General features: G+C 33.8%; 1 protein-coding gene across 1 annotated transcript; it reads right to left on the bottom strand.

Moving 5' to 3' along the window:
• Positions 1-1,175: 1,175 nt before the first annotated feature.
• Positions 1,176-26,530, bottom strand: malt3 (MALT paracaspase 3). The gene is made up of 15 exons (XM_073850845.1): positions 26,383-26,530; positions 25,423-25,522; positions 24,677-24,801; positions 24,459-24,591; positions 24,107-24,282; positions 22,514-22,610; positions 21,062-21,097; positions 19,371-19,574; positions 15,187-15,364; positions 14,960-15,034; positions 14,742-14,869; positions 8,457-8,606; positions 6,041-6,198; positions 4,913-5,029; positions 1,176-1,780 (listed from the first exon to the last, which is right to left on the bottom strand). The coding sequence occupies exons 2-15, from the start codon at positions 25,430-25,432 to the stop codon at positions 1,445-1,447; spliced, it is 1,923 nt and encodes a 640-aa protein (XP_073706946.1). The 5' UTR covers positions 25,433-25,522; positions 26,383-26,530; the 3' UTR covers positions 1,176-1,444.
• Positions 26,531-26,822: the final 292 nt, after the last annotated feature.

Raw genomic sequence — 26,822 nt, 5'->3', positions numbered from 1 at the left:
TAAAATAAATAATTTAAAACCTATTCCAAAATACCAGATTTTCCACATTTTTTTTTATAAAAAAAAATCTTAGAAATATAACTGTTTTTTGTATATGTATTTTTTTATTAATGTAAGTTCTACAAATGTTTATATTTAATTACTTTAATATCAGTATCTTTAAATTCCAAGACAGCATTTAAATATGAAATTGATTTTATTAAAGCAACACTAAGTAACTTTACCCTCAAAGCTCCCTCTACAGGTTGGAAGCGGAATTGTCAACACTAAAGAGTTGTTTTTACCTTAAAATAATGTTTCCGAACTCATGTCAGTGGTTCATCAACTCATAACAGGGTGAAACGGCACTTTCGTATTCGCTTTGCGACCCTCTATCGGCCAGAACAGCACTATGTAAGTTTGGGTCGTCGGGTCGCGGTTTTGTAGTTCAAATGAGACTACAAATGCGACTTGCTTTACGGCAGGCTTCACAAAAGGTTTTCATACTTTATAAAGTCATACAACATACTCTACCTTGTCACTGGACATCGTTATTTCCAAAGCCGGTCCTGGATAGCCTCCAAACAAATAACGTGCATATGAAATTTCATCACACAGGGAACTGTTTAAAAAAATAATAATAACCAAATCCAAAATACATCCTGATTTTGTAAAATGGAAATGTTACTGTAAACTTTAATGACTTTAATATAAATATCTTTAAATTCCAAGCTGGCATTTGAAACTATTTCATCACACAGGGAATTTATTTATATAAACATATTTATGACCTAATCTAAAATACCAACATTTTTTGAAAAAAAAAAAAAAAAAAAAAAAAAAAAAAAGAAATATAACTGTAATCTTTTCATGTTCATTTTTTCTGTATTTCGGTTAGTTCTACAATATATTAATATTTAATGACTTTAATATCAATATCTTTAAAATGCAAGATGGCATTTGAATATGAAATTTCATCACACAGGGAATTGTTCAAATAAAAATACAAAAATGAATTTATGATATACATACCACCTTTTTTCCCCACATTTTTTGTAAAAAAAAAAAATCTTAGAAATATAACTGTAATCTTTGAATTTATTTTTCCATATTTAGGTAAGTTCTACAAATATATTAATATTTAATGAGTTTAATACAAATATATTTAAATTATATGATGGCATTTGAATATGAAATTTCTTCACAGGGAAACTTCAGAAGTAGTAATTTATTGGTTATATAAGAATATTACACTTAATTTGATTTACAAATCATTTGTATAAATATTGCATGAGAACTTCTTCCTTTCAATGCTCTCTCTCTCTCTTCTCTCACACACACAAACACACACATCTTCTGTATCGCAACTGGTAATTAGTAAGCAAAAAGTAAACAATTAATGTAAGAAAAATCCTTTGTTGCATCAAAACAATGTCTTACTGTTTGTTTCCAAGTTGAAGCAACATCACATAGTGAATTCATTAGAGTCATTTTCATCATTCTCCTCTGGTTCATTGCTGCTCACGGAGGTGGATTTGGCTGAACTCTGTAATCGGTTGTCAGCCTTGCGTGTGTGGGGCCGACCAAGTCGAGGATGGTTCTGAGGATGAGGATATCTCATGTTGGCCGTGTGGTCCACAGTATGGACACGACTGTCTTGTCTCCTGTCCACTGGCCTCATCTGACTCAGTTTACAGGAGGCAATGAGTGGCCTGCCTATGTCCAGCTCTCTCCTCTCAGTGAGACGTTCTTTAGTTTGTGTGTGAGTGTAGTGCAGTGTCAATTTGATCACCAGAGATCCCTAGGAAGTTTGAATAAATTGCAATTATTTCATGTCTTTAAACAGTATTTTGGACTTTCAGGTATAATGCATTATTCAACATCAATGGTTCTCAACAGCAAAAATGACAGTCCTGAAAAGAACTTTAAATGTACAATATAATATTATATATAGTATAGATTTTTCTAATTCCCACCACCCAAATTATGGAAGCCCGTTTCCACAACTGAATAAAAATAATAAAGACTAAGAAGTTTGCGTGACTTTATAACTCGCAATTGCAAATTTATCACCCAATCCTGGCTTTTTTTTCCCCGCAATTGTGACTTTTTATCTCACAATTCTTTTTTTTCTTGAAATTGAAACCTTATATCACCCAATTGTGACTTTTTTTCCTAGTAATTGCGACTTTTTATCTCACAATTCTGACTTTTTCTCTCCAAATTGCATATCACCCAATTCTGAATTTTTTCTTGAAATCGAGACTTTTTTTTTTTTCATACAACTGACTGTTTTGCTCTCAATTGTGAGTTTATTTCTCAGAATCGCAAGTTTATATCTCGCAATTCTGACTTTATAACTTGCAATTGCGAGTTTATTTATATAACTAAATTCTGCCTTCTTATCTCGAAATTGTAACTTTTTTCTCACAATTGAGTTTATTACACAATTCAGACTTTTTTTCTCAGAAATGCAAGTTTATATCTTGCTATTCTGACTTTATAACTCACAACTGCAAGGTTATCACACAATTCTGACTTTTTTCACAACTGACTTTTTTCTCGCAATTGCGAGTTTCTCACACAATTCTGATTTTTTTTCTCAGAATTGTGACTTTATATCTCAGAATTGCAAGTTTATATCTCATAATTTTGACTTTATATCTCACAATTGCAAGTTTATATCAGCAAATTCTGACTTTTTTCTCACAATTCTGACTTTTTTTTCTTACAATTGTTGGTTTATATCACGCAATTGCGACTTTTGCGACAATTCTGACTTTATTTCTCAGAATTGAGACTATATCTCTGACAATTCTGACTTTTCCTCACAATTATGAGTTTATATCACACAATTGCAAGTTTAAATTTGGCAATTCTGACTTTATAACAAACAATTGAGTTTATATCACCCAATTCTGCATTTGCCAGTATACTGTATATTACACAATTATGACTTTTTTTCATTAGAATTGTGCCTTTATTTCTCAGAATTGCAATTTTATAACTCACAATTGCAAGTTAATATTACATAATTCTGACGTTTTTCTAGCAATTGCGACTTTTGCGTCAATTAATTGCGACTTTATATCTCTGAGTTGCTAGTTTATATCTCACAATTCTGACCTTTTTTCCTTGAAATTGTGACCTTTTATCTCACAATTGACTTAATAATCACACAATAGCAATTTCATTTTAATGTCGTGATAACCTTTTCTTAGTTTTTTATTCAGTGGCGGAAATGGGCTTTCATATTGTTTATCCTTGTTCCAATTCATGTTAGTCTTCTTTTACCCTGTATAGTTTTGTTGTTATATATATTTAAAAACCAGTCATAAGGTTAAATTTTACAAAACTGAGATGTATACATCATATGAAAGCTCAATAAATAAGCTTTCTATTGATGTATGGTTTGTTAGGATAGGACAATATTTGGCTGAGATACATCTATTTGAATATCTGAAATCTGAGGGTGCAAAAAAATCAAAATACTGAGAAAATCACCTTTAAAGTTGTCCAAATTAAGTTCTTAATGCATATTACTAATCAAAAATTACATTTTGATATATTTACAGTAGGAATTTTACAAAAAATCTTAATGTAACATGATCTTTACTTAATTTCCTAATGATTTTTGGCTTAAAATAAAAATCTATAATTTTGACCATACAATGTATTTTTGGCTATTGCTACAAATATACCCCAGCGACTTAAGACTGGTTTTGTGGTCCAGGGTCACATATATACACACACACACACACACATATATATACATATACATATATATATATATATATATATATATATATATATATATATATATATATATATATATATATATATATATATATATATATATATATATATATATATATATATATATATATATATATATATATATATATATATATATATATATATATATATATATATATACATACATATATACATATGCTCACCAAGGCTGCATTTAAAATCTAATATTGTGAAATATTATTACGGTTTATAATAATGATGTTCCATATTAATATATTTTAAAATATAATTTATTCCTGTGATGCAAAGCTGAATTTTCATCAGCCATTACTCCAGTCTTCAGAGTCACATGATTCTTCAAAAATCATTCTAATCTGCTGATTAGTTACTGTTATTATTAATGTTGGAAACAATTGTGCTGCTTAATATTTTTTGGAAACCTATGATTCTTTTTTCAGGATTCTTGATGAATAAAAGGTTAAAAAGAACAGCATTTAATTTAAATTTTAAATCTTTTCTAACAATAGTCTTTGCTATCACTTTTGATCAATTTAACACAACCTTGGTAAATAAAAGTACTAATTTCCTAAAAAAAAAAAAAAAAAAAAAAGAATAAAAAGTGACCCCAAACATTTAGATGATAGTTTATGTTGTTGAAAACAAAGATTTCTATTTAAAAAAAGAAATGCTGTACTTTTCAACTTTTTATTTGTTAAAGTATCCTTGGGGGAGGTGGCTTCAGGTTCCAACAAAATATTAAGCAGCACAACTGTTTTCAACATTGGTAATAATGATTTCTGAGAGATCATGTGACACTGAAGACTGGAGTAATCATGCTGAAATTTCAACTTTGCATCAAAGGAATAAATTACATTTTAAAACATATTCACATAGAAAACAGTTATTTTAAATTGAAATAATATATCACAATATTACATTTTTTTTAATAAAAAATGCAGCCTTGATGAGCATAAAAAGCGTTTTTAAAAACTATTAAAAATCTTACTGATCCCAAACTTTTGAACTTTGTGACCCATTTTAGGTTCATGATCTACCAGTTGACAACCAAGTGTTTTAAACCAATCATGTTTCAGTTTTCAGTGTTTCAAAATGCATTTTAGTTCTATACCAATATGCCATTTTTTTTATTTGAAAGACGAAAACTCTTTAAAAGTACCTGGAGTCTTTGAAGGCAACATAATCTGAGTGTGCAGTCAGGAGTTTCACCACTGTTCACAAGCAGACTGTCCATTTCTTCTGATCTACCAGAGGCTGAGAAAATGTCCTGCATTTGCTAAAAAATAAAATAAAATAAAATAAAATAAAATAAATATTACCGATTAAATTGTAATCAAACTAACATATACAACACAAGTGAATGGTAATGTTAACAGTTAATAATTAATGATACTAAGGACAATTACATGTTTTCACCCCTAGAGGTCAGTAGACGCACTGTTTTGTTTTCATCCTGCTTTCTTTTTGGTGAACTTCTTGAACTTCACATTTGATTTGTAATAATTTTTTTAATGTTAAATCGTAACGTTTCAATGTATTGTGGAAACAAAAATGCAGCTAAATACATGATACAGTCAAACCAAATTTATTCAGATACCTTCCACATTTCTCACATTATCACAGTTTATTCACTATAGTTTAGAAAATGGTAATAAAATATGACAAGAGCTCAAGAGCTAAAATGTGTCAGAACAAGTTCATCTTGATAAGCCAGATAACCTTCATAGAAAGGAATGTAACAAAACATGGTCAAGTGTAAAATTCAAATTTTTGGAATTTAAAGGATTCTGAAAGTCTGACAGTAATCAGTGTTGAGTACTACTGTAAGGTTAACGCTGCCTGCTTTAAATGTTTAAAAATGATTAACAGTTGAAAACATTCGTTAGAAATGTAAAAAAAAATAATAATCAAAAAGTAATTGAAATAGTTACACTACTTATTACTTTTTTTAAATAGGGTAATCTTTAACCTATTACATTTTCAAGGTAACCTTCCCAACGCTGTCTGTTTCAACTCAACACCTATTTTGTCTAGAAAAGACTCAGGAAAGGAGTGAAACATTTTTTGTTTTATTATTGGTTTTAATGTTTAATGCCACTGCATCAACTTCCTTCATATTACATTAACAAGAATAGAATGATGTTTTGTAATAATTCAAATACAAAACACTATGTAATGAACCCTCTTTCCTTTTCTGGGCTCTCCTGTCCTGACTCTCATATCCCCTTGTGTATCTATGTGTATGTGTTTATGTCAGCAAAAGAGGACATGAAAAGCTTTGACTTACTGGTTCACTCTCAAGAATCAAAGTGCAGTCCTGGGCCATGGCGCTTGTGTTTCTCACTGTACCAAACACAACCAGAACATTGGAGAACAGGGCAGAGAAACTCAGCTCCACCTTAACACCACAGTACTGAAAGTCCAGAGACCTCCGTCCAGGAAGAACTGAGAAAAACATGAGCAATCACATAAATACATAGCAATGTAATATTAGTTTAATTAATGAGAAGAAAAGGTCTATTCACATAACAGAGACCATCAAGTATTATTATTATTAAGCTGGTACAATAAGCTGATGCAAGCATGTTTAAAGGACAAATCAACAAAATGAGGCTCTCATATTTAAATGACAGCTGTGAAAGTTCTTAAATTGACAGATAAAATCTGTCACAGTCTAAAGTGAATAATGGAATCCGTTTGAATCAACTCAGTGAGGAAAATTTGGCTCTTTTTTTTTTTAAGAGGAAATCCATTTCCTTTTAACGCAGACATGGTTTATGAATGATCCTTCGGCTGTGATCTTACCATGAGTCATGTATCACAATCTAGCCCACAATGAAACCAAAACGGAAGTCACAAACTGTGAGATGGTTACGGGTGATAGAGCACTTTTGACTGTAGACACTGACTTTTACTTTTTGACTGTATTCAAATGTGCGTCTCTTTTAATGATGGTGAATCCTGCATTTTAAAGGGGTCACATTATGAATCAATGAATCTTGAATCATTTAAATAAAGACCTTAAAAAGTACAGCAGTAAAAACTGGCCAGTGAATTCTCAGAATCAAAAACTGTGTGGAAACTGGTTATGTACAGTACCATAAAACTAAATACTACACGTCACCCATATGTGACCCTAGACAACAAAACCAGTCATAACACGCACAGGTATATTTGTAGCAATAGCCAACAATACATTGTATGGGTCAAAATTATAGATTTTTTATGCCAAAAATCATTAGGATATTAAGTAAAGATCATGTTCCATGAAGATATTTTGTAAATTTTCACCACGAATATATCAAAACTTAATTTCTGATTAGTAATATGCACTGCTAAGAACTTCATTTGAACTTTTAGGGCGATTTTTTTTGCACCCTCAGATATTGTCCTATCCTAACCATACAATAATAGAAACCTTATATAAACCTAAATGTAACCTTATGAGTGGTTTTGTTGTCCAGGGTTACATATACACCTCCTTTCAAAGGTTTAGAATAATTAAGATTTTTATTGCTTTTGAAAGGCTCTTATGCTCACCAAGGCTGCATTTATTTGATCTAAGTTACAATAAAAAGGAAATGTTACAATAAAACATTCTAACAAGCAGACTTTTTCCCATGCTTAGTATGTTTGTAGAAAATGAAAACTCAAAAGTTTTTGGTAAGATCAAAAATTACCTAAAATAATATTAATACTTACATAATAGTACTTTTACTCCACAAGGACAATATAAGTAATTCAAAAGTGACAGAAAAGACATTTTTAAAAGACTTTTGCACACAGAGTCTGAAATTTTCATAAATCGTTCTTCGCTTTCCTGTCAAAATGCTTGTTACGGATGCGAAAACACAGAAAATCGAACCTGATCTGATTTTTTTTTATGATGGACGAAAGTTTCGGAAGTACAAAAGTATTCATACCCCTTCATTTTTTCACATTTTGTTTTGTTGCAGCATTATGTTAAACTGCTTTAAATTACTTTGCAACTTTGCAAATTTATTAGAAATAAAAAACTGAAAAGATCCTGTTGCATAAGTATTCAAACTCTTTTCTGGGACACTCGAAATTTAACTCAGGAGCATTCATATTGCTTCTAGATGTTACTACACTTCGAGTGGAGTTAAACTGTGGCAAATTCATTTGAAGGAGTATGATTTAGAAAGGCACACACCTCTCAGAAAAGGTCTAACAGCTGAAAATGCATAGCAGAGCAAAAACCAAGTCCTGAGGTCAAGATAACTGCCTGTAGAGCTCAGTGACAGACTTGTGTTAAGGCAATGATCAGAGGTAGTACTCTTAATATTAGCTTCATAAAATTATGGCTCAACTACCGATGTCACATGGACTACTTTAATGATGTCCTTCCTACTTTTCGAGGCCTTGAATGTTTCAGTTGCGTTGTCATCTATGCAGGGTCAGAAAGCTCTCGGATTTCAATCAAAATTATCTTAGTTTGGAACGACATGAGGGTCAGTAATTAATGACAGAATTTTCATTTTTGGGTGAACTATCTATCTCTTTAAATATTCCAAACTTTTAACCAGTAAAATGGAATTCAAGTAGAAAAAAATATAAAGATATAGATAAAGATAAAGATATAGGGCATATTTGTTTGTTTGTTTGTTTGTTTACACAGGATGCATTTGAGAAAAGAACTTTTGATGACTTAATATAAAGTTGGTTAAAGAATATGTAAATACCATTAGCCTGTTTCCAACAAGCATCGCGTCGGCGGAGCTCCATAGTGTGTCCAGATGTTCGCACAGGATCGGTCAAAGCCCGTGGCTCCTTTAGAGTGTGTCTGATCTCTACTACCTGCCTGCCACGAACCAGCTGGTCCTTCCCCAGATCTATAAAACAAAAGCTTTCATTACAAACCACACAATACTTTACATATTTATTACATAATACAGTTAATATGTTCTCTACACACTATACAATATGATCGATGTCTATCATGATTATCAGACACTGAAACATGACTCAGCAAATTGTCCAGATAATAGGGAAGTTAAAAACCTTTGAGGAACATGGTATAAGGTTCGTTCCCTAATTGCAAAAAAGGGTAAAAAAAATAGCAATTCTCACATATTAAGTTCTGCTCTCAAAAAAGAAAAGTAGACTTGAGATGTGCTCTTTTTTAGTGCAGAAACCTAAGAATTTACAGGATTTAACAACTGTAATATAAATTTTATTGCGTAAGCAATGCAAGCCGGGTCATTTTCTGTAGTAGCACAAAAATCCACACTGTATATTTATTTCCAGCTGTACAATTTATTACCAAATAAATATTTATAATATAACATTATTAGATAATACACGTAAATTAAAATGATCAAAAGTAACTGTAAATACATGTATAATTGTATTATGGTTTTCACAACAACATTATTAAAATCTGATCAAGATCTGATCTGAGTAAGATATTTCACATAAAAGATGTTCACATATAGTCCACAAGAGAAAATAATAGTTGAATTTATAAAATTGACCCCGATCCAAAGTTTACATACGCTTGATACTTAATACTGTGTTGTTACCTGAACGATCCACAGCTGGGTTTTTTTGTTTAGGGATAGTTGTTCATGAGTCCCTTGTTTAAACTGCTCACTGTTCTTTAGAAAAATCCATCAGGTCTCACAAATTCTTGGTTTTTCAGCATTTTTGTGTATTTGACTGTATGATTTTGAGATCCATCTTTTCACACTGAGGGAATCTGTTACAGAAGGTCCAAACGCTCACTGATGCTTTAGGGAAAAAAAACAATGCATTAAGAGCCAGAGGGTGAAATTTTTTTAATTTGAAGATCAGGGTAAAGTGAACTTATTTGGTCTGCTGGGAAACATGGAACTATCTTCTGTAGCTTCTGAAAGACAGTACTAAATGAAAAAATATGATATTTAGGCAAAATAAGAAAAATGTACACAAAATGTAAAAGTACACATTCTGTTCAAAAGTTTTCACCCTCTGGCTCTTAATGCATTGTGTTTCCTTCCGTAGCATCAGTGAGTGTTTGAACCTTCTGTAATAGCTGCATATGAGTCCCTCAGTTATCCTCAGTGTGAAAAGATGGATCTCAATATCATACAGTCATTGTTGGAAAGGGTTCAAATACACAAAAATGCTGAAAAGCCAAAGAATTTGTAGGACCTGAAGGATTTTTCTGAAGTTTAACTGTTCAGGACAAACAAGGGACACAGCTGTGGATCATTCAGGTAAGAACAGTATTAAGAAACAAGTGTATGTAAACTATTATTTTCTCTTGTGGACTAGATGTAAGCATCTTTTATCTAACAAATCTTATTCAGGTCAGTACTAAATAAACAATAAAATAAATTAACGGTAAAATAATTAACATTTTGCAGATTCTGAAAGGGGAATGAAAACTTTTGACCTCAACTGTAAGTGTTTCCTGAGCACCAAATCAACATATTAGAATGATTTCTGATTTCTGAATTTTTTTTTTTTCACGTTTTAAAATATATATTAATATATAAAAATGTTATTTTAAATTGTAATTATATTACACAATGTTATAGGACATTTTTGATCAATTAAATGCAGCCTTGGTAAACATAAGAAACATTAAAAAAAAATACTCACTCCGAACCAGTGTTGTTTTTGACAACCATCTTAGATTTAGTCTTAGTCTTAGTCTTTTGGACTAAAATGCTTAGTCAAATTTTAGTCACTTCTATATGTGATAGTTTTAGTCCAATTTTAGTCGACGAAAAGTCAAAAAGGTTTTAGTCTAGTTTTAGTCAAAAAAAGGGAAAAAGGTAGTCTTTTAACAAATTAATGTAGGTCAGTAAGTATTTTGCTGTTGGGTAGTGTCACTTATAAGTTCTGAAAATAGCAGATCTATAGTTCAACACAATGTGAGCTTCCGGATCGACAATTTTCACCAATAATTACAATAATGAAGGTATGTTTTAGAACATAAAAGACAAACAAGGATGGAATGCTAAAACGGCTTGCCATACTAGTATAGCAAAGAGTATTTAATGCTAAAATGGCTTGCCATAGCGTCAGATACTTTTTAAGTTTTAATTGGCATGCACAATAAGTGGAAATGTCATGCATTTTAAACGTCTGACGGACCACCCACTAACATTTCCGTCTATTCTCGTCTCGTCAACGAAAACTCACACACGTCTCGTCATGTTTTAGTCATCAACGAGCCATTTTTATCTCGTCATCGTCTCGTTATCGTCATGAAAAAAAGTGGCGTCAACGAAATGATTTCGTCATCGTCATCGTTGACGAAAACAACACTGCTCCGAACTTGAATAATAGTGTAGATAAATACATACAAAAACTTGTACCCCCCAAAAAAAAACAATTACTAGCCAGAAATACAGAGTAAAAACAGTAAAACAGCCGAGTTTTGAGCTGTGCTTTACCAGTAACCAGTGTCGAAGCACTGATTTATGATCAAAGACAGTTATTGAGACAGGAAGCAGCATATAGTGTTTGTGGGCATGACAAACAAAGTGATAATGGCAGTGGGACAGGGTGCAGACAGAGCAACAACCATACGAGAAAGGAGGAGGGAGGGTAAGTAGGGCACTCCACAGCCGTCCCTAGGTTAAGCGCTCTCAAATTTCCCCACCTGAGCACAGCAGCCAGAAAATGAGGTCACATGCTTTGGCAGCTACAATATAAAAAGCCAAGTGCTGTTACCAAAGAGACCAATCAAACAACCAAATAAGCTCTCTGCAGGGAGAGGGGGGATTATCTCAACCATTAAAACATAAATCCACATTCACATCATGCCATGGAGCGTACGGATCAAGGAAGGAAACCAGTGTCTGGCATACAGTAGATGTCAACCAGTTGCTGCTCTAACAAGTGCGCCAAGTTTAAATCCGCTAATGATCGAAAGCACTGAAAGACACCGTGACCTTGTTCATTACATCTCACTACATGGGTGAAGTATGATGTAATATGACAATATCTTGTTATTACAGTGCTTGCAAGGCACCACTGTTTTGAAATTGCTCATACATCCTGGTTAGGGTTTGATTTTTTATTTACTCACTCCCATGTCATACAAAATGTTTATGTCATTCTTTCTTCAGTTGAAAAGAAATTAAGATTTTTGAGGAAAACATTCCTGTATTTTTCTCCATATAGTGGACTTCAATGGGGATCAACGGGTTGAAGGTCCAAATTGCAGTTTCAATGCAGGGCTCTATAGGATCCTAGCCTAGGTATAAGGGTCTTATCTAGCGAAAAAATGTAATTTTGTAAAAATGTAAAATGTATATACTTTTTAACCATAAATGCTCATCTTGCACTAGTTCAACCTCACATATTACGTAATCACGCACGTAATCACGTGACGTAGGCAGAAGTGCCGACCCAGTGTTTACAAAGCGAATGTGCAAAGAAAGTCAAATCCTGGAATGTTTTCCTCAAAAAACTTAATTTCTTAACAAAGAAATAAAGAAAGACATGAACATTTTGGATGACATAGGGGTGAGTAAATTAATTATCAGGAATTTTTTATTTAGAAGTGAAATAAACCTTGTCTAATCGATTCAATTTGTTAAATAATTTATTGAAATTTCACCAATAAAAGTTTATATTATTAACTATTATTATTTAGCTTTTATTAGCTATTATAGCTTATAGCTTTTTATTACCAAATACAGGAGTAATCAAATAATTGCATACAACTTTAATCATTTAATTTAACCTTTAAATATAATACAATTAAATTTAAACAACTGGCTTGGCAAATAAAGTGCTGCACAATAGAGGTGTAGTTTTCAAAAATCATGTGACATTCCTTAAATTATATTTTAATAAATTGCATTATTGCATTGTTTTTATTAATTTGAAAAGTACATTCTACAAAATGGTTTTATCATATGAAATAGCAAAACGCACATGAAGTAAACTCTTAGAGCAGCTCTGGAGATGAAATTCACATAGACACTAAAAAAAAAAAAAAGACATTTGTCTATATTTAATATTATTAAATGAACAGCCCTACTTTTAATTCATCCAAATTTTGACAAATTCTGTGACATTCCACATTATACAGTAAATATTAAATATATTTCAATTATACCCAGTGCATACCCAAATATTCAATTGAAAAAGTAATGTTTTAATAAATTGTAATATTTAATTGTTTTTATTACTTTGAAAGGTACTTTCTACCAAATAGTTTTATCAAAAGAAATAGTAAAATGCTCATGAAGTAAACTCTAAGAGCAGCTCTGGAATTTACGTGTAGATGTCCTCATATAGTGAGACAGTAAAAACGTGTGTGCTTGAGTACATACAGTAAGACAAATCTTTATCGCTTTTTGCTGTTTATTATTCACCGACATTATTCAGTTTGATTAAGTGGACAGCCCTATTTTAATTCATACATATTTAGCCAAAATCTGTGACATTACACGTTATACTGTAAATTTAATTTTTATGACTGGATTCTGTGATTCCGTCCACTTCTTTCACATCACAGTAGTGTTCATTTTGTTAATGAAAACTATGACAAAAACTGTTTGTTGACAAGCCTTTTTTCTATGGCTAAAACAAAACCATGAAGAAACGACAATAAGATAATAACAGAGGTCTATAAACTGTGGCATTCTTTAAAAATTATTGTTTTACTTTCATGTACTTTCAAAGCTTTCATGTTTGCGGTTAAAATCCCTGAATCAGTGTTTCTCTATTAAATGGATTCATTTTCTGACCAGTGTTTTGCTTATTTTTTGCAATCTGGCAACCACATGCTTGATCTTCAATACGGAAACGCCGACAAATGATCTAAAAACACCAACAGGCTTAAATGGCAGTGTCATTCAGCCTGTCTGTGTTTTGAGATCTCAACTATTTTGTGATTGTGGATTGCGGAAAAAATGCACTTACTCAACCGCTGTTATTTTAATAGAGAAACATTATTGCAAATTGGAATTATTGGAATTGCTATTAGGAATTTCAGAGTTAAAATTGTAAATTAAACAATTTTTTTGTTTTTACCAGTTTTCATAATACAGACAGAGAGAGTGCAAGTCTCTGATATTAATTTATATATTAAATATCCTATAATAAATCAAGTGCAACATCTGAAATCTAAAAAGTAATTTCTCAAATGACAACAATCATTGCAATTATAATTTTGAAAAAAAAAAAATGTTTTTATCAGTTTATCAAGTGACGAAAATGTTACTTAAGTTTTAACTGAATAACCTAGACCAAAACTCTCAGACATTTACTGAACTAAACTTGACAAAGCAAAAACAGGGTTGACTAAAAACAATAATTAAACATTACATTTCGTCACCTTAGAATTATAAGGTTCTATCTGCATTCTGAGCACTTTCGAGATATTGAGCTTCAAAGTTTTTGCAATCCATAGACTTCTGTAGATAGAACCATTTTTGTTTTCTAAATAAAGGCCCAAAATGTACACAGCTTACAAAATAAACATCAAATAACGTAAAAAAAAGTTGTCAAAGAATAAGAATATATATAATAACTCAATTTTGACAAAAATGTCAGATAGAACCTTATAATTCTAAGGTGACGATTTGACACAAGAATAAGACTAAGACTAATTTAAAAGACTAAGACTAAACTAAAAATGGCTGGCAAAATTACCACTACATCACAGAAATCATAAGATCCTACTATTCTTTGTCCCCAAATGTAAGACTTTTACATTTAAATTTAAATTTTACCGGCTCACACAGAAGTCACTTTCACACCAAGCAGCTTTCTATTGATAAACACAGCAAAACTCCTATCCTATCAAGACTATCTTGAACTTGTCGCAAAATCTGCATGGGGAAATCTTTCATCCTTGTGCGAAGTTCACGATCGTGTGCATTCCATTTGAAATGACTATTTCGCCCACGAACATGTAACCGCACGGCACCTTCAGAAGGAAGCTGCCTTTGTAGGCAGTAGGCGGTGAGGCAGCTCTCCAAGTTTCGGAAAAGACGAGTATTGGTAGCAGCACTCACCCTCAGAGACCTGCTCCAAGACATGGGTCACCCTCTCTGGCTTCAAGACATGTTTGTTCAGGTACTTGGTGAAGATCCCAGTGCTCTTCCCACCATCCTGGACCTCAAACGCCTCTGCATCTTCACTCCTGTGAGAGTATACAACAATCACTGTTGTTTACAATGTTTTGCTAGAGGCTTTGCTAGAAGAACTGTCGCCTAGTTATGACAGTACTTACGTGGCGTATCCATACACAGTGTTGCCCAGAGGAGCCAAAGGCCTAATTTCAGAGGAAGGACCTTTTTGCTTGTACCTGGAGGATATAAAATTGTAACAGTGTAGCAGCTTGCCAAATAATAATCTTGTAACATTTCCAGAACAATTCCAAGAATCCGGAATTCTGAATAGACGGGTAACTTCCTAGCAAAAAAGAAGTTGCACAAGATCATGTTCATGCAGGCCTACCATTTCCTACAAGTGTCCAGGAGAATGACGTTGAGCTGGGCTTTTCTCTCCTGCATACTGTGCATCACTCTTTGTACGCACACACAGTTTTCCGTACGGTAGGGTCGTGGAGCGTCGATAGCCACTAGATAATTTCTGCCAGAGTGCTCATAGCCATGGCCAGCGTAGTAAAAAAGAGCTGAAATTGGGGAAAGAGAAAGTGTGTTTTTGATGGTCTACAATATTGTGTAATATGTTTCTGTTTTAGGTATACTGTTGAGTGTCTTTTATATACAACACTGCCTTTTTTTAAAGATGACACATCAGGAAAATCTGACTTTTTCCAGTGTTTAAGTGCTATAATCGGATCTCCAGTGCATCTACTAACCCAGTGAAAAAGACAACCCAATAAACTTTCTCTGCAATCTTGTAAAAAAACAAGCAGATTTCGTTCCCCCACAATGGTGTACCAGTTATAACGCCATGGCGAAAGTTCAAGCAAAGCACGCTAACTGTTCTGTCATTGGATGCACAGACAAGCACAGGACACTGTTTAAAATCCCAGCCTCAGAGGAGAAAAGAATGCAGTGGATTTACTGATTTATTTACTGTATATTACGCTGCTTCCACACAGATCTAATATAAACATGTGATTTCTTTCCCAGCTGTTTACTTTCACAGACATAACTGACTGTTTTTGTAACTCTTGTGTTTTTTAACATAAACTTGTGTGTATTTGACAGTTTAAGCGCAATAAGACATGAAAGAGAACTAGTTTAGTATTTACATGCCGTGTGACAGCCACTTTCTGTCTGTGTGCTTCGCATGTGTGCGTTTAGAAGACCATATATCAGAAGTTTAAACTAATATGGTTTAAAACTAATGATTTCAGCACGATAGACATGTTATTCAAAACCAAACAGATGTTTTTTGGCAGAGTATCTGAGCTTCAAGCTGTAAAGGCATAGCCCTATTCTGGACACTTTCTGGGGACACCTGAGACTTGTATTACATATAGTAAAAAGGTTGAAAAAGTTCACAGGAAGGGAGATTCAAATCTTGGGAAACAAAGAAAACTGGTGTTGTAACTGTCAAATCTTTCATCTCAAAGGAAAGCGCACTAAAAAAGAAAAATTCTGTCATCATCTGCTCACCCCCATGGCATTTCAAACTTGTATGACATTCATTCTTTCAAAGGAACAAAGAAGATTTTTTGAAGAACATCCAAGCCATTCTTTTTCTATAAGCATCAAAGTATCATCAAAGTTCTTTAGACTCCAGTGACTGCTTTCAGAACCAGCTGATCCGGTTGATCAGTGAATAACAACTTACAGAGGACATAATACGCAGTTTCTCCCAATCACATGTTAATCTAGAGTACGTACAGTGGCTTGCGAATGTATTCATACCCCTTCATTTTTTTTTTTTCACATTTTATGTTGCTGCCTTATGTTAAACTATTTTAAATAACTTTTTTTCCACATCAATCTACACTCCATGCACCATAATGTACAAGCAAAAACAGAATTGTCACAACTTAAGAAATGTATTAAAAAACTGAAACAAGTACATTGCATAAGTATTCATACCCCTAATTCAGTACTCGTCTGAAGCACTTTTACAGCCTCAAGTTGTTTTGGGTATGATGCAACAAGATTTGCACATCAACATTTGGCAACTCTTTAACTCTGGCTGGCAGACATTTTCAGGTTTCTCCAGAAACGTTTGAGTGGGTTCAAGTCCAGATTGTGGCTGAGCCACACAAGGACATTTACAGTGTTGTCTATAAGCCACTCTTGCTTTGTGCTTAGGGTCATTGTCCTGTTGGAAGGTGAACCTTCTGCCCAGTCTGAGGTTCTGAATGCTCTGGACTGGGTTTTCATTAAGGTTTTCTCAATATTTTGGTGCACTGAGTTTTTCTTGTACTCTGACGAGTCCCTCAGTCCCTGGCACCGAAAAACAGCACACAGGCACACTTTAATTTTGGGAAGGAAATCTGCAGGTGATGAGCAGTGCCTGGTTTTCTTCTGACATGATGCTAGAAATTGAGGTTCATTAGACCACAGAATCTTGTTTATCACAGTTTTGAGGGTCCTTTAGGTGCTTTTTTGGAAATTATAAGTGTGTTTTCATGAGTCTTCACTGAGGAGAGGATTGAGTCTCTCTTAAGCCACACCACCATAAAGCACAGATCGATGAAGTGATGTTTGTCCTTCTGTAAGTTTTCTTGCATCTGCATATATGATCATGGAACTCAACTACAGTGACCATCAGGTTCTTGATCACCACTCTAACCAAGGCACTTCTCCATAAATTGCTCAGTTTGGCCAGGAGGCCAGCTCTAAGAAGAGTCGTTGTTTCAAACTTCTTCCATTAAAGGTAACAGAGACTACATTCTTCTGTGAAACTTCAATGCAGCTTCAATTACTTTTTCCCCAGATGTGTGGCTTGATCCAATCCTATCTCTGAGTCCTACAGGCAGGTATCTTTTTACCTCAGGGCTTTTTGCTCTGATATGCCTTTTTTCAGCTGTTAGACCTTTTATTAAGACGTGTGGCGCTTTCCAATCATACCCATTCAGTTGAATTTGCCACAGGCTAACTTCATTCAAAGTGTAGTAACATCTACAAGCAATATGAACATCTGCGCTAAATTTCAAGTGTCCCAGATATGGGTTAAAATACTTATGCAATGGAATATTTTTATTTTTTTAATAAATTTACAAAGCTGTTAAAAACCTGTTTTGCTTTGTCATTGTGGTGTATGGAGTGTAGATTGATGTGGAAAAAAGTAATTTAAAGCAGTTTAACATAAGGCAGCAACATAACAAAATGTAAAAAAAAAATAAAGGGGTTTGAATACTTATGCATGACACTGTATAGAGTAGTAACACATCCTTCGTATCTCCCAAGAGTCTTTAGATTTATCAGATTTACAAAAGACAGATACAGCTACTGCTTCTCTCCGAAAACAGTCGAGCTCCCAAAGGCGCGTGAAATAAATCAAACAGGAACAAAAACCTGAATTATCTATCGCTAAAAATCAGATCCAGCCATATATATTCGATCCTTAATCAGATTCTGGCAACTTTTGTAACCTGAATGAAGAACATTGATGGGAATGCTGTCATTATGATGTCATACATGGCTATACTAAAAAAAAAAAACTTTCCAAAACGTATATGAGGCTATGTTTACACCAGTGCATTTTCGTTTTAAAATGCATAACATCTGCTACGGTTGCGCCTGACGTTTATACCACTTCGCTGTTTTTGACCGTCAAAATCTGAAACTCCAGGGTTGCATTTCAGTGTTCATAATGATACAAAGTAATGAGTAAAGTAATCTTAATTTCTGGGTGAAACATGAAAACTACACAACTTTAATTACAACACTTCATATTTTGATGATGCTCTGTGACTAACTATTACTACGACATCAGTGACATGTAACCTGCATTGACAACAGTACAGAGGCTACTAATGACTACACACTTCTCATATTGAATACACCACGTGCCAAAATGATCTTCATTATGAGGTGGTTTGCAATTCTAATTTGAAAAAGGAAAGTCCAATGTGGGCTAGCTAAGCAACCAGTAGAAATCTGTTGGCTAAATCTGTTGGCTAGGTTTCTTAAGATAAAAGCAGTAAGGCACACTTCTTCCCACACATCTCTTATCAGCCAATCAACAAACTACAGCATTTCAATGTCATTCTGAAAAAAGCCCTTTCACTGAAAGTGCTGTGGTTTTTTTTAACCATGACATGCACTGATACTGTATCACCGGAAAACAAAGCCTTTTTTTCCACTGAAATGGAACTTCCTCTGATTCGTCACTGAGACGCTCCAGTTGATGTTGACATTGAGCAACAATAAAATTAAACTTTTTCAGGAGATATTTGAATGGACTCTGTAGTGACCAGCACTGGAAAAAACGTCCATCAGCAGAAAACATACACTATGGAGACACAATGGGTAGCACTGATAACCACAAATTCAAAGTGAGAAATCCAGAAGATTGAAATTAGCATGTGATTGCACGTTATTTGCCGTCTCACCCTGAAACTTTCACCTCAAACAAGCCATTGCATGAGTGCAAACTCTACATCCTGTGAGAGAAATTATATTAGTTAAATAAGTCATGTGAAACACACCAGGCCTTTCCTACTGGCTCCTCCAGCAAACCCAGAACTTGTGACTCACCATACACTCCATGGTCCAAGAGCTGCAAGAACTTGTCAATAGCAGCCTGCATTTCCTGAAGGGTGAGATCGAGCAGAGAGACCACTCTGAAGCCTAGCTGTTGCAGAAGATTGGCCAGCTCATGCACGTCCATGGTGGGGGCCATCAGACCAGGATGGTAGTTATAGTTCAGGTTCCCAATCAATAATGCCACTTTGTCGGTTGCTAAGGGAAAGAATTAGTTTGGCTTCATTAAGTTGTTTATAAATGTATTTGTAAACCATATTTTATTACATTTTAAATATATAGCCAGTCAAAAGTTTTTGAACAGTAAGATTTTGAATATATTTTAAAATCTAATTTATTCCTGTGATTCCAAAGCTGAGTTTTCAGAATCTTTACTCACATAAATACAGTCACATAATTCTTCAGAAATCTTTCTAACATTCTTATTTGCTGCTCAAAAAACATTTATTTATTATTAAGTTGAAAACAGCTGAGAAAATTGTGTTTCAGGTTTCTTTGATAAATAGAAAGTATTTATCTGAAATAGAAATGATAAATGTCTTTATCATCACTTTTGATCAATTTAAAGCCTCGGTTTTAATTATTGATAATAATAATAATAAAATATGTTTCTCGAACAGCAAATCAGAATATTATAATGACTTCTGAAGGATCATGTCACACTGAAGACTGGAGTAATGATGCTGAAAATTCAGCTGTGAAATCACAGGAATAAATTACATTTTAAAATATGTGACCCTGGACCACAAAACCAGTCATAAGGTGAAATTTTACAAAACTGAGATATATACATCATATGAAAGCTCAATAAATAAGCTTTCTATTGATATATGGTTTATTAGGATAGGACAATATTTGGCCGAGATACAACTATTTGAAAATCTGGAATCTAAGGGTGCAAAAAAATCAAAATACTGAGAAAATCACCTTTAAAGTTGTCCAAATTAAGTTCTTAACAATGCATATTACTAATCAAAAATTACATTTTGATAGGTTTACAGTAGGAATTTTACGAAAAATCTTCATGGAGCATGATCTTTACTTAATTTCCTAATGATTTTTTACATAAAGAAAAATCACAAATTTTGACCCATACAATGTATTTTTGGCTATTGCTACAAATATACCCCAGCGACTTAAGACTGGTTTTGTGGTCCAGGGTCACATATATTCAAATAGAAAACAGTTATTTCAAATAGTAAAAATATTTCAAAATTGTACTGTTTTCGCTGTACTTAGGATCAAATAAATGCAGGCTTTGTGAGCAGAAGAGATTTTAAAAAAACATTTAAAATCTTACTATTCAAAAACTTTTGACTGGTAGTGCACATGTGTACATTTATTTTACTTATTACATCTTAAAAGTAATTTAAAAAAATTATCTAAATGGAATCCTGCATTAGCTTTGAATGAAGTTCAATGAAGAATTTGACTTTCTAGGATTTCTTAAATCTCAACGACTTTTAAACTTTTAATAATTTCCATAACTGGGGCAGGCTTCCAATTCATTATTTGAAAACCCCCTGATATGTCAAGATTTTCCACAACTGTGACAATCCTATATAACTGGCCGTGTTTGTTTTCTAGGGGAAATATTAAAGGTGGGCGTATTGTGAAACAAAGTTAAGTACTAAGTCTAATTTTAACTTGACATGAGCTGAAAAAAGCTTTTGTCTGTGACCTACCCATAAGCGTGGGCGTTGGTTGTTGATCTGGAGGCGCTGTGGGGGAACCAGAGGGAAACATTTTGAAAGAGCATGAGAAGTGTTACCATGCCGCTGGATGTTAGTTTGTGTTCTACTAGTTTCACTATGGAAAAAAAAAAACTCTCAGAACGTTAACATTATTTGTGTTCCACAAAGTGACAAGTCAAAAAGGGAAGTTTTTTCACTGAGCTGGTTTCATTCTAACTTTAGTTGTACTCTCATGTATCTAAGGACCTGTTTAGACTCTAAATACAATTCAGTTCCTGATTGTTCTTAACTCAACAATTTGCGGAAAGTACCAGTAATTTGAAACTAGCCTGGAACTACACTGAGCACAAAGAATTCATGACCCAGAGCTGAAGACTGTATGGCTTCCTTTATTAATGTTGTCATCAAATTGCTTTTCATCACACAGCAAGATGCTAAGAAGATCTGACAGTGTTAATGTGCAAGTCAAATCGAATCATGATGGCACAAAGTCATGAAAGTGTGAAAGAATTGTCAAATTTAATGCAATAATTTAGTGCAAGATCTAGGGGTGCACGATATGACCAAAATCTTTTATCACGAGTCATTTTATTTCATGGTAACTATATTTATCACAATATATTTATTTAAGTTTAGAAGTTTCATAATTCACAGAAAACTAATACTAGCTCAGTTTACTGAAATATAAGTAATCAAAAACAATAGGACAAAAAAACTAATGTATAAAAAACACTGCATATTCTTCACTGTGTAAATCAAATATATATGTCTTATTATAATTACAAAAGTGATCTAGTCAAGAGCAGTAAGAGATTTTCTTTCCTTTGTTGTTTGAGTAACGTGAATAACAGACTGCTATCATTTTAAGAGCTGCCCGAATGCAATATACTGTACACGGGTTTTCTTTCTCAGCTGTTTGCTTTTACTTAAAACCTAAATTACTGCGTTTGAGGATACTTGCAAAGACAGGCAGTTTGACATATACAAGTATGTATATTTAACCATTCAAGGCCTATCCACCTTATTTTATTAATGTGAAAGTAAGCCATTTCCTGTGAATGTGCGAGACTTCCAGTTCATTCCGCTGTAGGGAATAATTGAGAAGAATAACAATAAGTGCGATAAACAGTAAAACTGTTTGCACTACAAACCAGTGTGTTCATTATTAAGATAATACATTAAAATAATATGGTAGGACATACCAATTTGCAATATCAAGCTGCAAAACGAGCTGTTTTGCACAGCAAAAAACAGTTGGAAGCGAATGACTGATACACGTATCGAATCATCCCTATGTGGCAGAGATGCTGATAAAGAACAATACGTCCAGAACAAGCTGTATGAATGGCCTCTAAAGTCTCTAAAAAAAACTATTCCAAAATGGAAGCTGTGTCAATGACAGGCTTGAAAAGCTTGACATAAACAGCCGTTGGCGACTCTTACCAATCTCAATCTCGGATGCTTCAGACCATCTTTCCTCCAAACTATTTGACACAGCACAGAGGTATGAGCCAACAGTGTCTGCACTAGCATTTTCTATCTAAACAAAGAAAACCAAATGCATGACATGATTATTTTAGGCAGCTGTGTACCAATGAGTCAGTCATTACAGTCAAAACAAATTGCTCACATTTAAAAACAATGACCAAACCCAACTTGCACATACAGTTAAAATCAAAAGTTGACATACACCTTGCAGTATTTGCAAAATTTCACCAAAATTAGAGGGATCATGTAAAATGCATGTTTTTTTTTATTTATTTAGTACTGACCTGAATAAGTCTGTTCTTCAGAAAAATCTTTCAGGTCCCACCGATTCTTTGGTTTTTCAGTATTTTTGTGAATTTGAATCCCTTCCAGCAATGACTGTATGATTTTGAGATCCATCTTTTCACACTGAGGACAACTGAGAGACTCATATGCAACTATAACAGAAGGTTCAAATGCTCACTGATGCTCCAAAATGAAAAACTATGCATTAAAAGCCAGAGGGTGAAAACTTTTGACTGGAATGAGGATATATACATTTTTCTTATTTTGCCTAAACATCATATTTTTTTCATGTAGTACTGCCCTTCAGAAGCTACAGAATATACTTACATGTTCCACAGAAGACAAAATAGGTTAAATGTACCTTGATCTTCAAATTCAAAAAGTTTTCACCCCCTGGCTCTTATGATGCTATCTTTGGAGCATCAGTGATTGTTTGAACCTTCTGTAATAGTTGCATATGAGTGCCTCAGTTGTCCTCAGTGTGAAAAAAATGGATCTCAATATTTTATAGTCATTGTTGGAAAGGGTTCAAATACACAAAAATGTTGAAAAACCAAAGCATTTTTTGGGAACTGAAGGATTTTTCTGAAGAACAGCAGGCAGTTTAACTGTTCAGGACAAACCAGGGACTCGTGAACAACTATCACTAAACAAAAAAACACAGCTGTGGATCATTCAGGTAACAACACAGTATTAAGAATCAAGTGTGTGTAAACTTTTAAACAGGGAAATTTTTATAAACCGAACTATTACAAATTATTATAAACGATCTTTTACAGGGGGCAGCCGTGGCCTAATGGTTAGAGAGTCGGACTTGTAACCCAAAGGTTGCGGGTTCGAGTCTCAGGTCCGGCAGGGATTGTCTGTGGGGAAGGTGAATAACCAGCACTCTCTCCACCCTCAATACCCCGACTGAGGTGAGTCCCTTGAGCAAGGCACCGTACCCCCAACTGCTCCGGGTGTGTGTTCACGGTGTGTGTGTGTGTGTGTGCACTTGGATGGGTTAAATGCAGAGCACAAATTCCTAGTATGGGTCACCATACTTGGCCTCACTTCACCTCCTTTCCTTTCCATTTATGTGAAATATCTTATTCCGGTCAGTACTAAACAAAAATATAACATGAATGATGTATGATCCTTCTTATTCTGGTAAAATAATTAACATTTTGCAGATTCTGTAAGGTAAGGTGTGACTTCAACTGGAAAAATGAATCAATACGATACCAAAACAGCTAGAGACAAAGAGTGGTACAGTGGCCTTACCCTAAGCGTTTCTGTGGTCTGTTTAGGAAGAGCGCGACCGTTTCGGTACCACTGGTAGGTAGGCGCAGGCTTGCCTAGAGCTGTGCATTTCAGAGTGAAAGTCTCCCCTGGTTTTACTGTTTGGCTTATCGGGTGAATGACTATATGGGGTTCCCCTCTCCATGTGTGAGAAACACCTAAACACAATGCATCACTTTATCAAACAGATACTACAATCCTAAAACTGGCACACTGAGCCAAACCTTCACTGATCACTGATAAGTAAATGTCAGTCTCGGTGTAACTAATAGGTTCATGGACCAGATGATTAATGCAGATGCTAATAAAAATGAAATTAGATAATGGAAAGTACCTGGTTCATCTAGGATTCTCACTTTTACCCATTCTGTGAACTGATAGTTACAGTACAGGTCGCTCACTCTACAAATATACTTTCCAGATCTCTGGAGAGAGACGGTGAGCTCAGGCTCTGTACCACCTATGACCTGTAAAGATTAAACATTATGTTATTTATTTCTCACAGTATTGATATTAACCTTTAAAAAAAAGGAATCAAAGATTTGAACAAACCTCTATCTGTTGTTTATCAAACCACTGATACTTCAATACACCAGTGCCTTTTGCTTGAACTCTTAAGGTCACCTCATGGTTTGGTGGTACACACACAGACAACGGCTGCTGCAGAATAACAACTTCTGCCCACAAAAAAAAAAAAAAAAAAAATTATATATAATAAACAATTTACCAGTTAAAAGATTTTGAACAGTAAGATATTAATGTTTTTTAAAGAAGTATCTTCTGCTCTCCAAGCCTGCATTTATTCAAAGTACAGCAAAAACAGTACAATTTTTAAATATTTTTACGATTTAAAATACCTGTTTTCTATTTTAATATTTTTTTTAAATATAATGTATTTCTCTGATATCAAAGCTGACATTTTAGCATCATTACTTCAGTCACATGATCCTTCAGAAAACATTCTAATATTGTGATTTGCCACTCAAAAAACATTTATTATTATTATTATAATACTACAATGATTTCTGAAGGAGTAATGATGCTGAAAATGTAGCTTTGATCACAGACATAAATTACATTTTAAAATATAAACAAATAGGAAATAACTATTTCAGTTATTTAAATAGTAAAAGTATTTCAAAATGTCACTGTTTTTGTCAGGCTTGGTGACTTCTCAAAAAACATTAAAAATCTTACTGTTCAAAAACTTTTGACTAGTAGTGTACAGTATGTCTACACTTTTATTTTATTTAGGTTTGTGGAACTAATACGCATAAGGATAAATATAATATACACACCAGTTCTCATGACTGTCGGTGCTACTCTTTAGTGTGTAAGGGCCTAGACCGCAATAGTGCTACACTTTTAAGGTAGTCAGTCATTTCAGAATTTTACCACCTGTGTAAAAAGAAAACAGAAGTATGAATAGTGGTATAACATAACAAAAGTGGCATTCAGAATCAAAATGATACACAGACAAGTTAAGCTAAGTGTCCAGAGATTAATTATTAAAAGAAGCAAATCAGGATTTCGACAATGTTTGTACAGTCATGTCAAGCAAAGGTATTAATCATCATTGAATAATTACAACACTTTAAAGGAAAATTAGAAGTCTCTTCAGCAATTTATAAAATATAGGTTTATTTTAAATTTCCGCTTTAAATTTAAATTTATGCTTTAAAGCCATTGCAAAGTTATCATTCTAAAGACTTAAAATCTACAACAAAACTAAATATACACAATGAAATACCTTACTTTTTAACTGCATTAGCAATTATGTCAGCTTTATTATAATATTTAAGCAATTCTGCAATATGTAAAATATAAGTAGACTGGGGCATATTGTCACAAGTTTAACTAAGTAGGTAGAGTTGTGAAATTTACTTTCTGCATTCTGTAAGCATGTACAGCACTGGCTACAAACATTTTCAACTATTTTTGCTAAGGTACATGCACTAATAATTTGGCCAACAGATACTAATAACTGTATAAACATCTAAAAAAGTTTTATTTTTACAACTGAAAGCGGTTTAAACTACAAACTGCAACTTTAAATCTGCCTTTATTACACTGACTCATGTCTGAAAATATGTCAACAAAATGATTTCAATTTAATAGGGGTGTGAATTTCTGACTCAAACCCTTACCGTTAACGCTTTATAATAACTTCCCTGTATGACAAAAGCCCCAGACGGTGACAGCACCTAATTTGTGGCGTCGTTCGCTTGCAGTATAGATGTAGAGGGCTGTTAACTCACCTGTCCTAACGCTCATTGCTGTGTGGTGTGAATGCCGGCTGACTGCGACTAAATATCACACTCTCTTCCTAAAACCCGTCATGCAAACAAGCACAGAGCGTCAGCTGTGTCGACATGTAGATATTCAACATGCTGCGATAGAGTTTGGCTGAAAAATGAATGGTTTCCCGTAATAATGACAAGCCTAGTCCTCCCACTACCGCTGTGTTTGGTGTAGATGCGCCCTCAACATCTGCACATTGGAGCAGGTACAGCAGACTGAACATAGTTTTTCTTTCGTCTTCAGGTTAATGAGAGGCTGATGTCATGGAAAGATGATTGATTACTGGTATATGAGTTTACTAAGAATAACACACCCAGTTATTAGTAAGTAATATTTCTAGTTAACCCTTATTTTTCCTGTAAGGGAGGGCAGGCCATTTGTAAATTTAAATGCATCT

This window comes from Garra rufa, chromosome 11 (assembly GCF_049309525.1).
Source record: "Garra rufa chromosome 11, GarRuf1.0, whole genome shotgun sequence".
Taxonomy (NCBI): domain Eukaryota; kingdom Metazoa; phylum Chordata; class Actinopteri; order Cypriniformes; family Cyprinidae; genus Garra; species Garra rufa.
The sequence above is the reverse complement of the archived record's forward strand: the minus strand, read 5'-3'. Positions and strand labels throughout refer to the sequence as shown.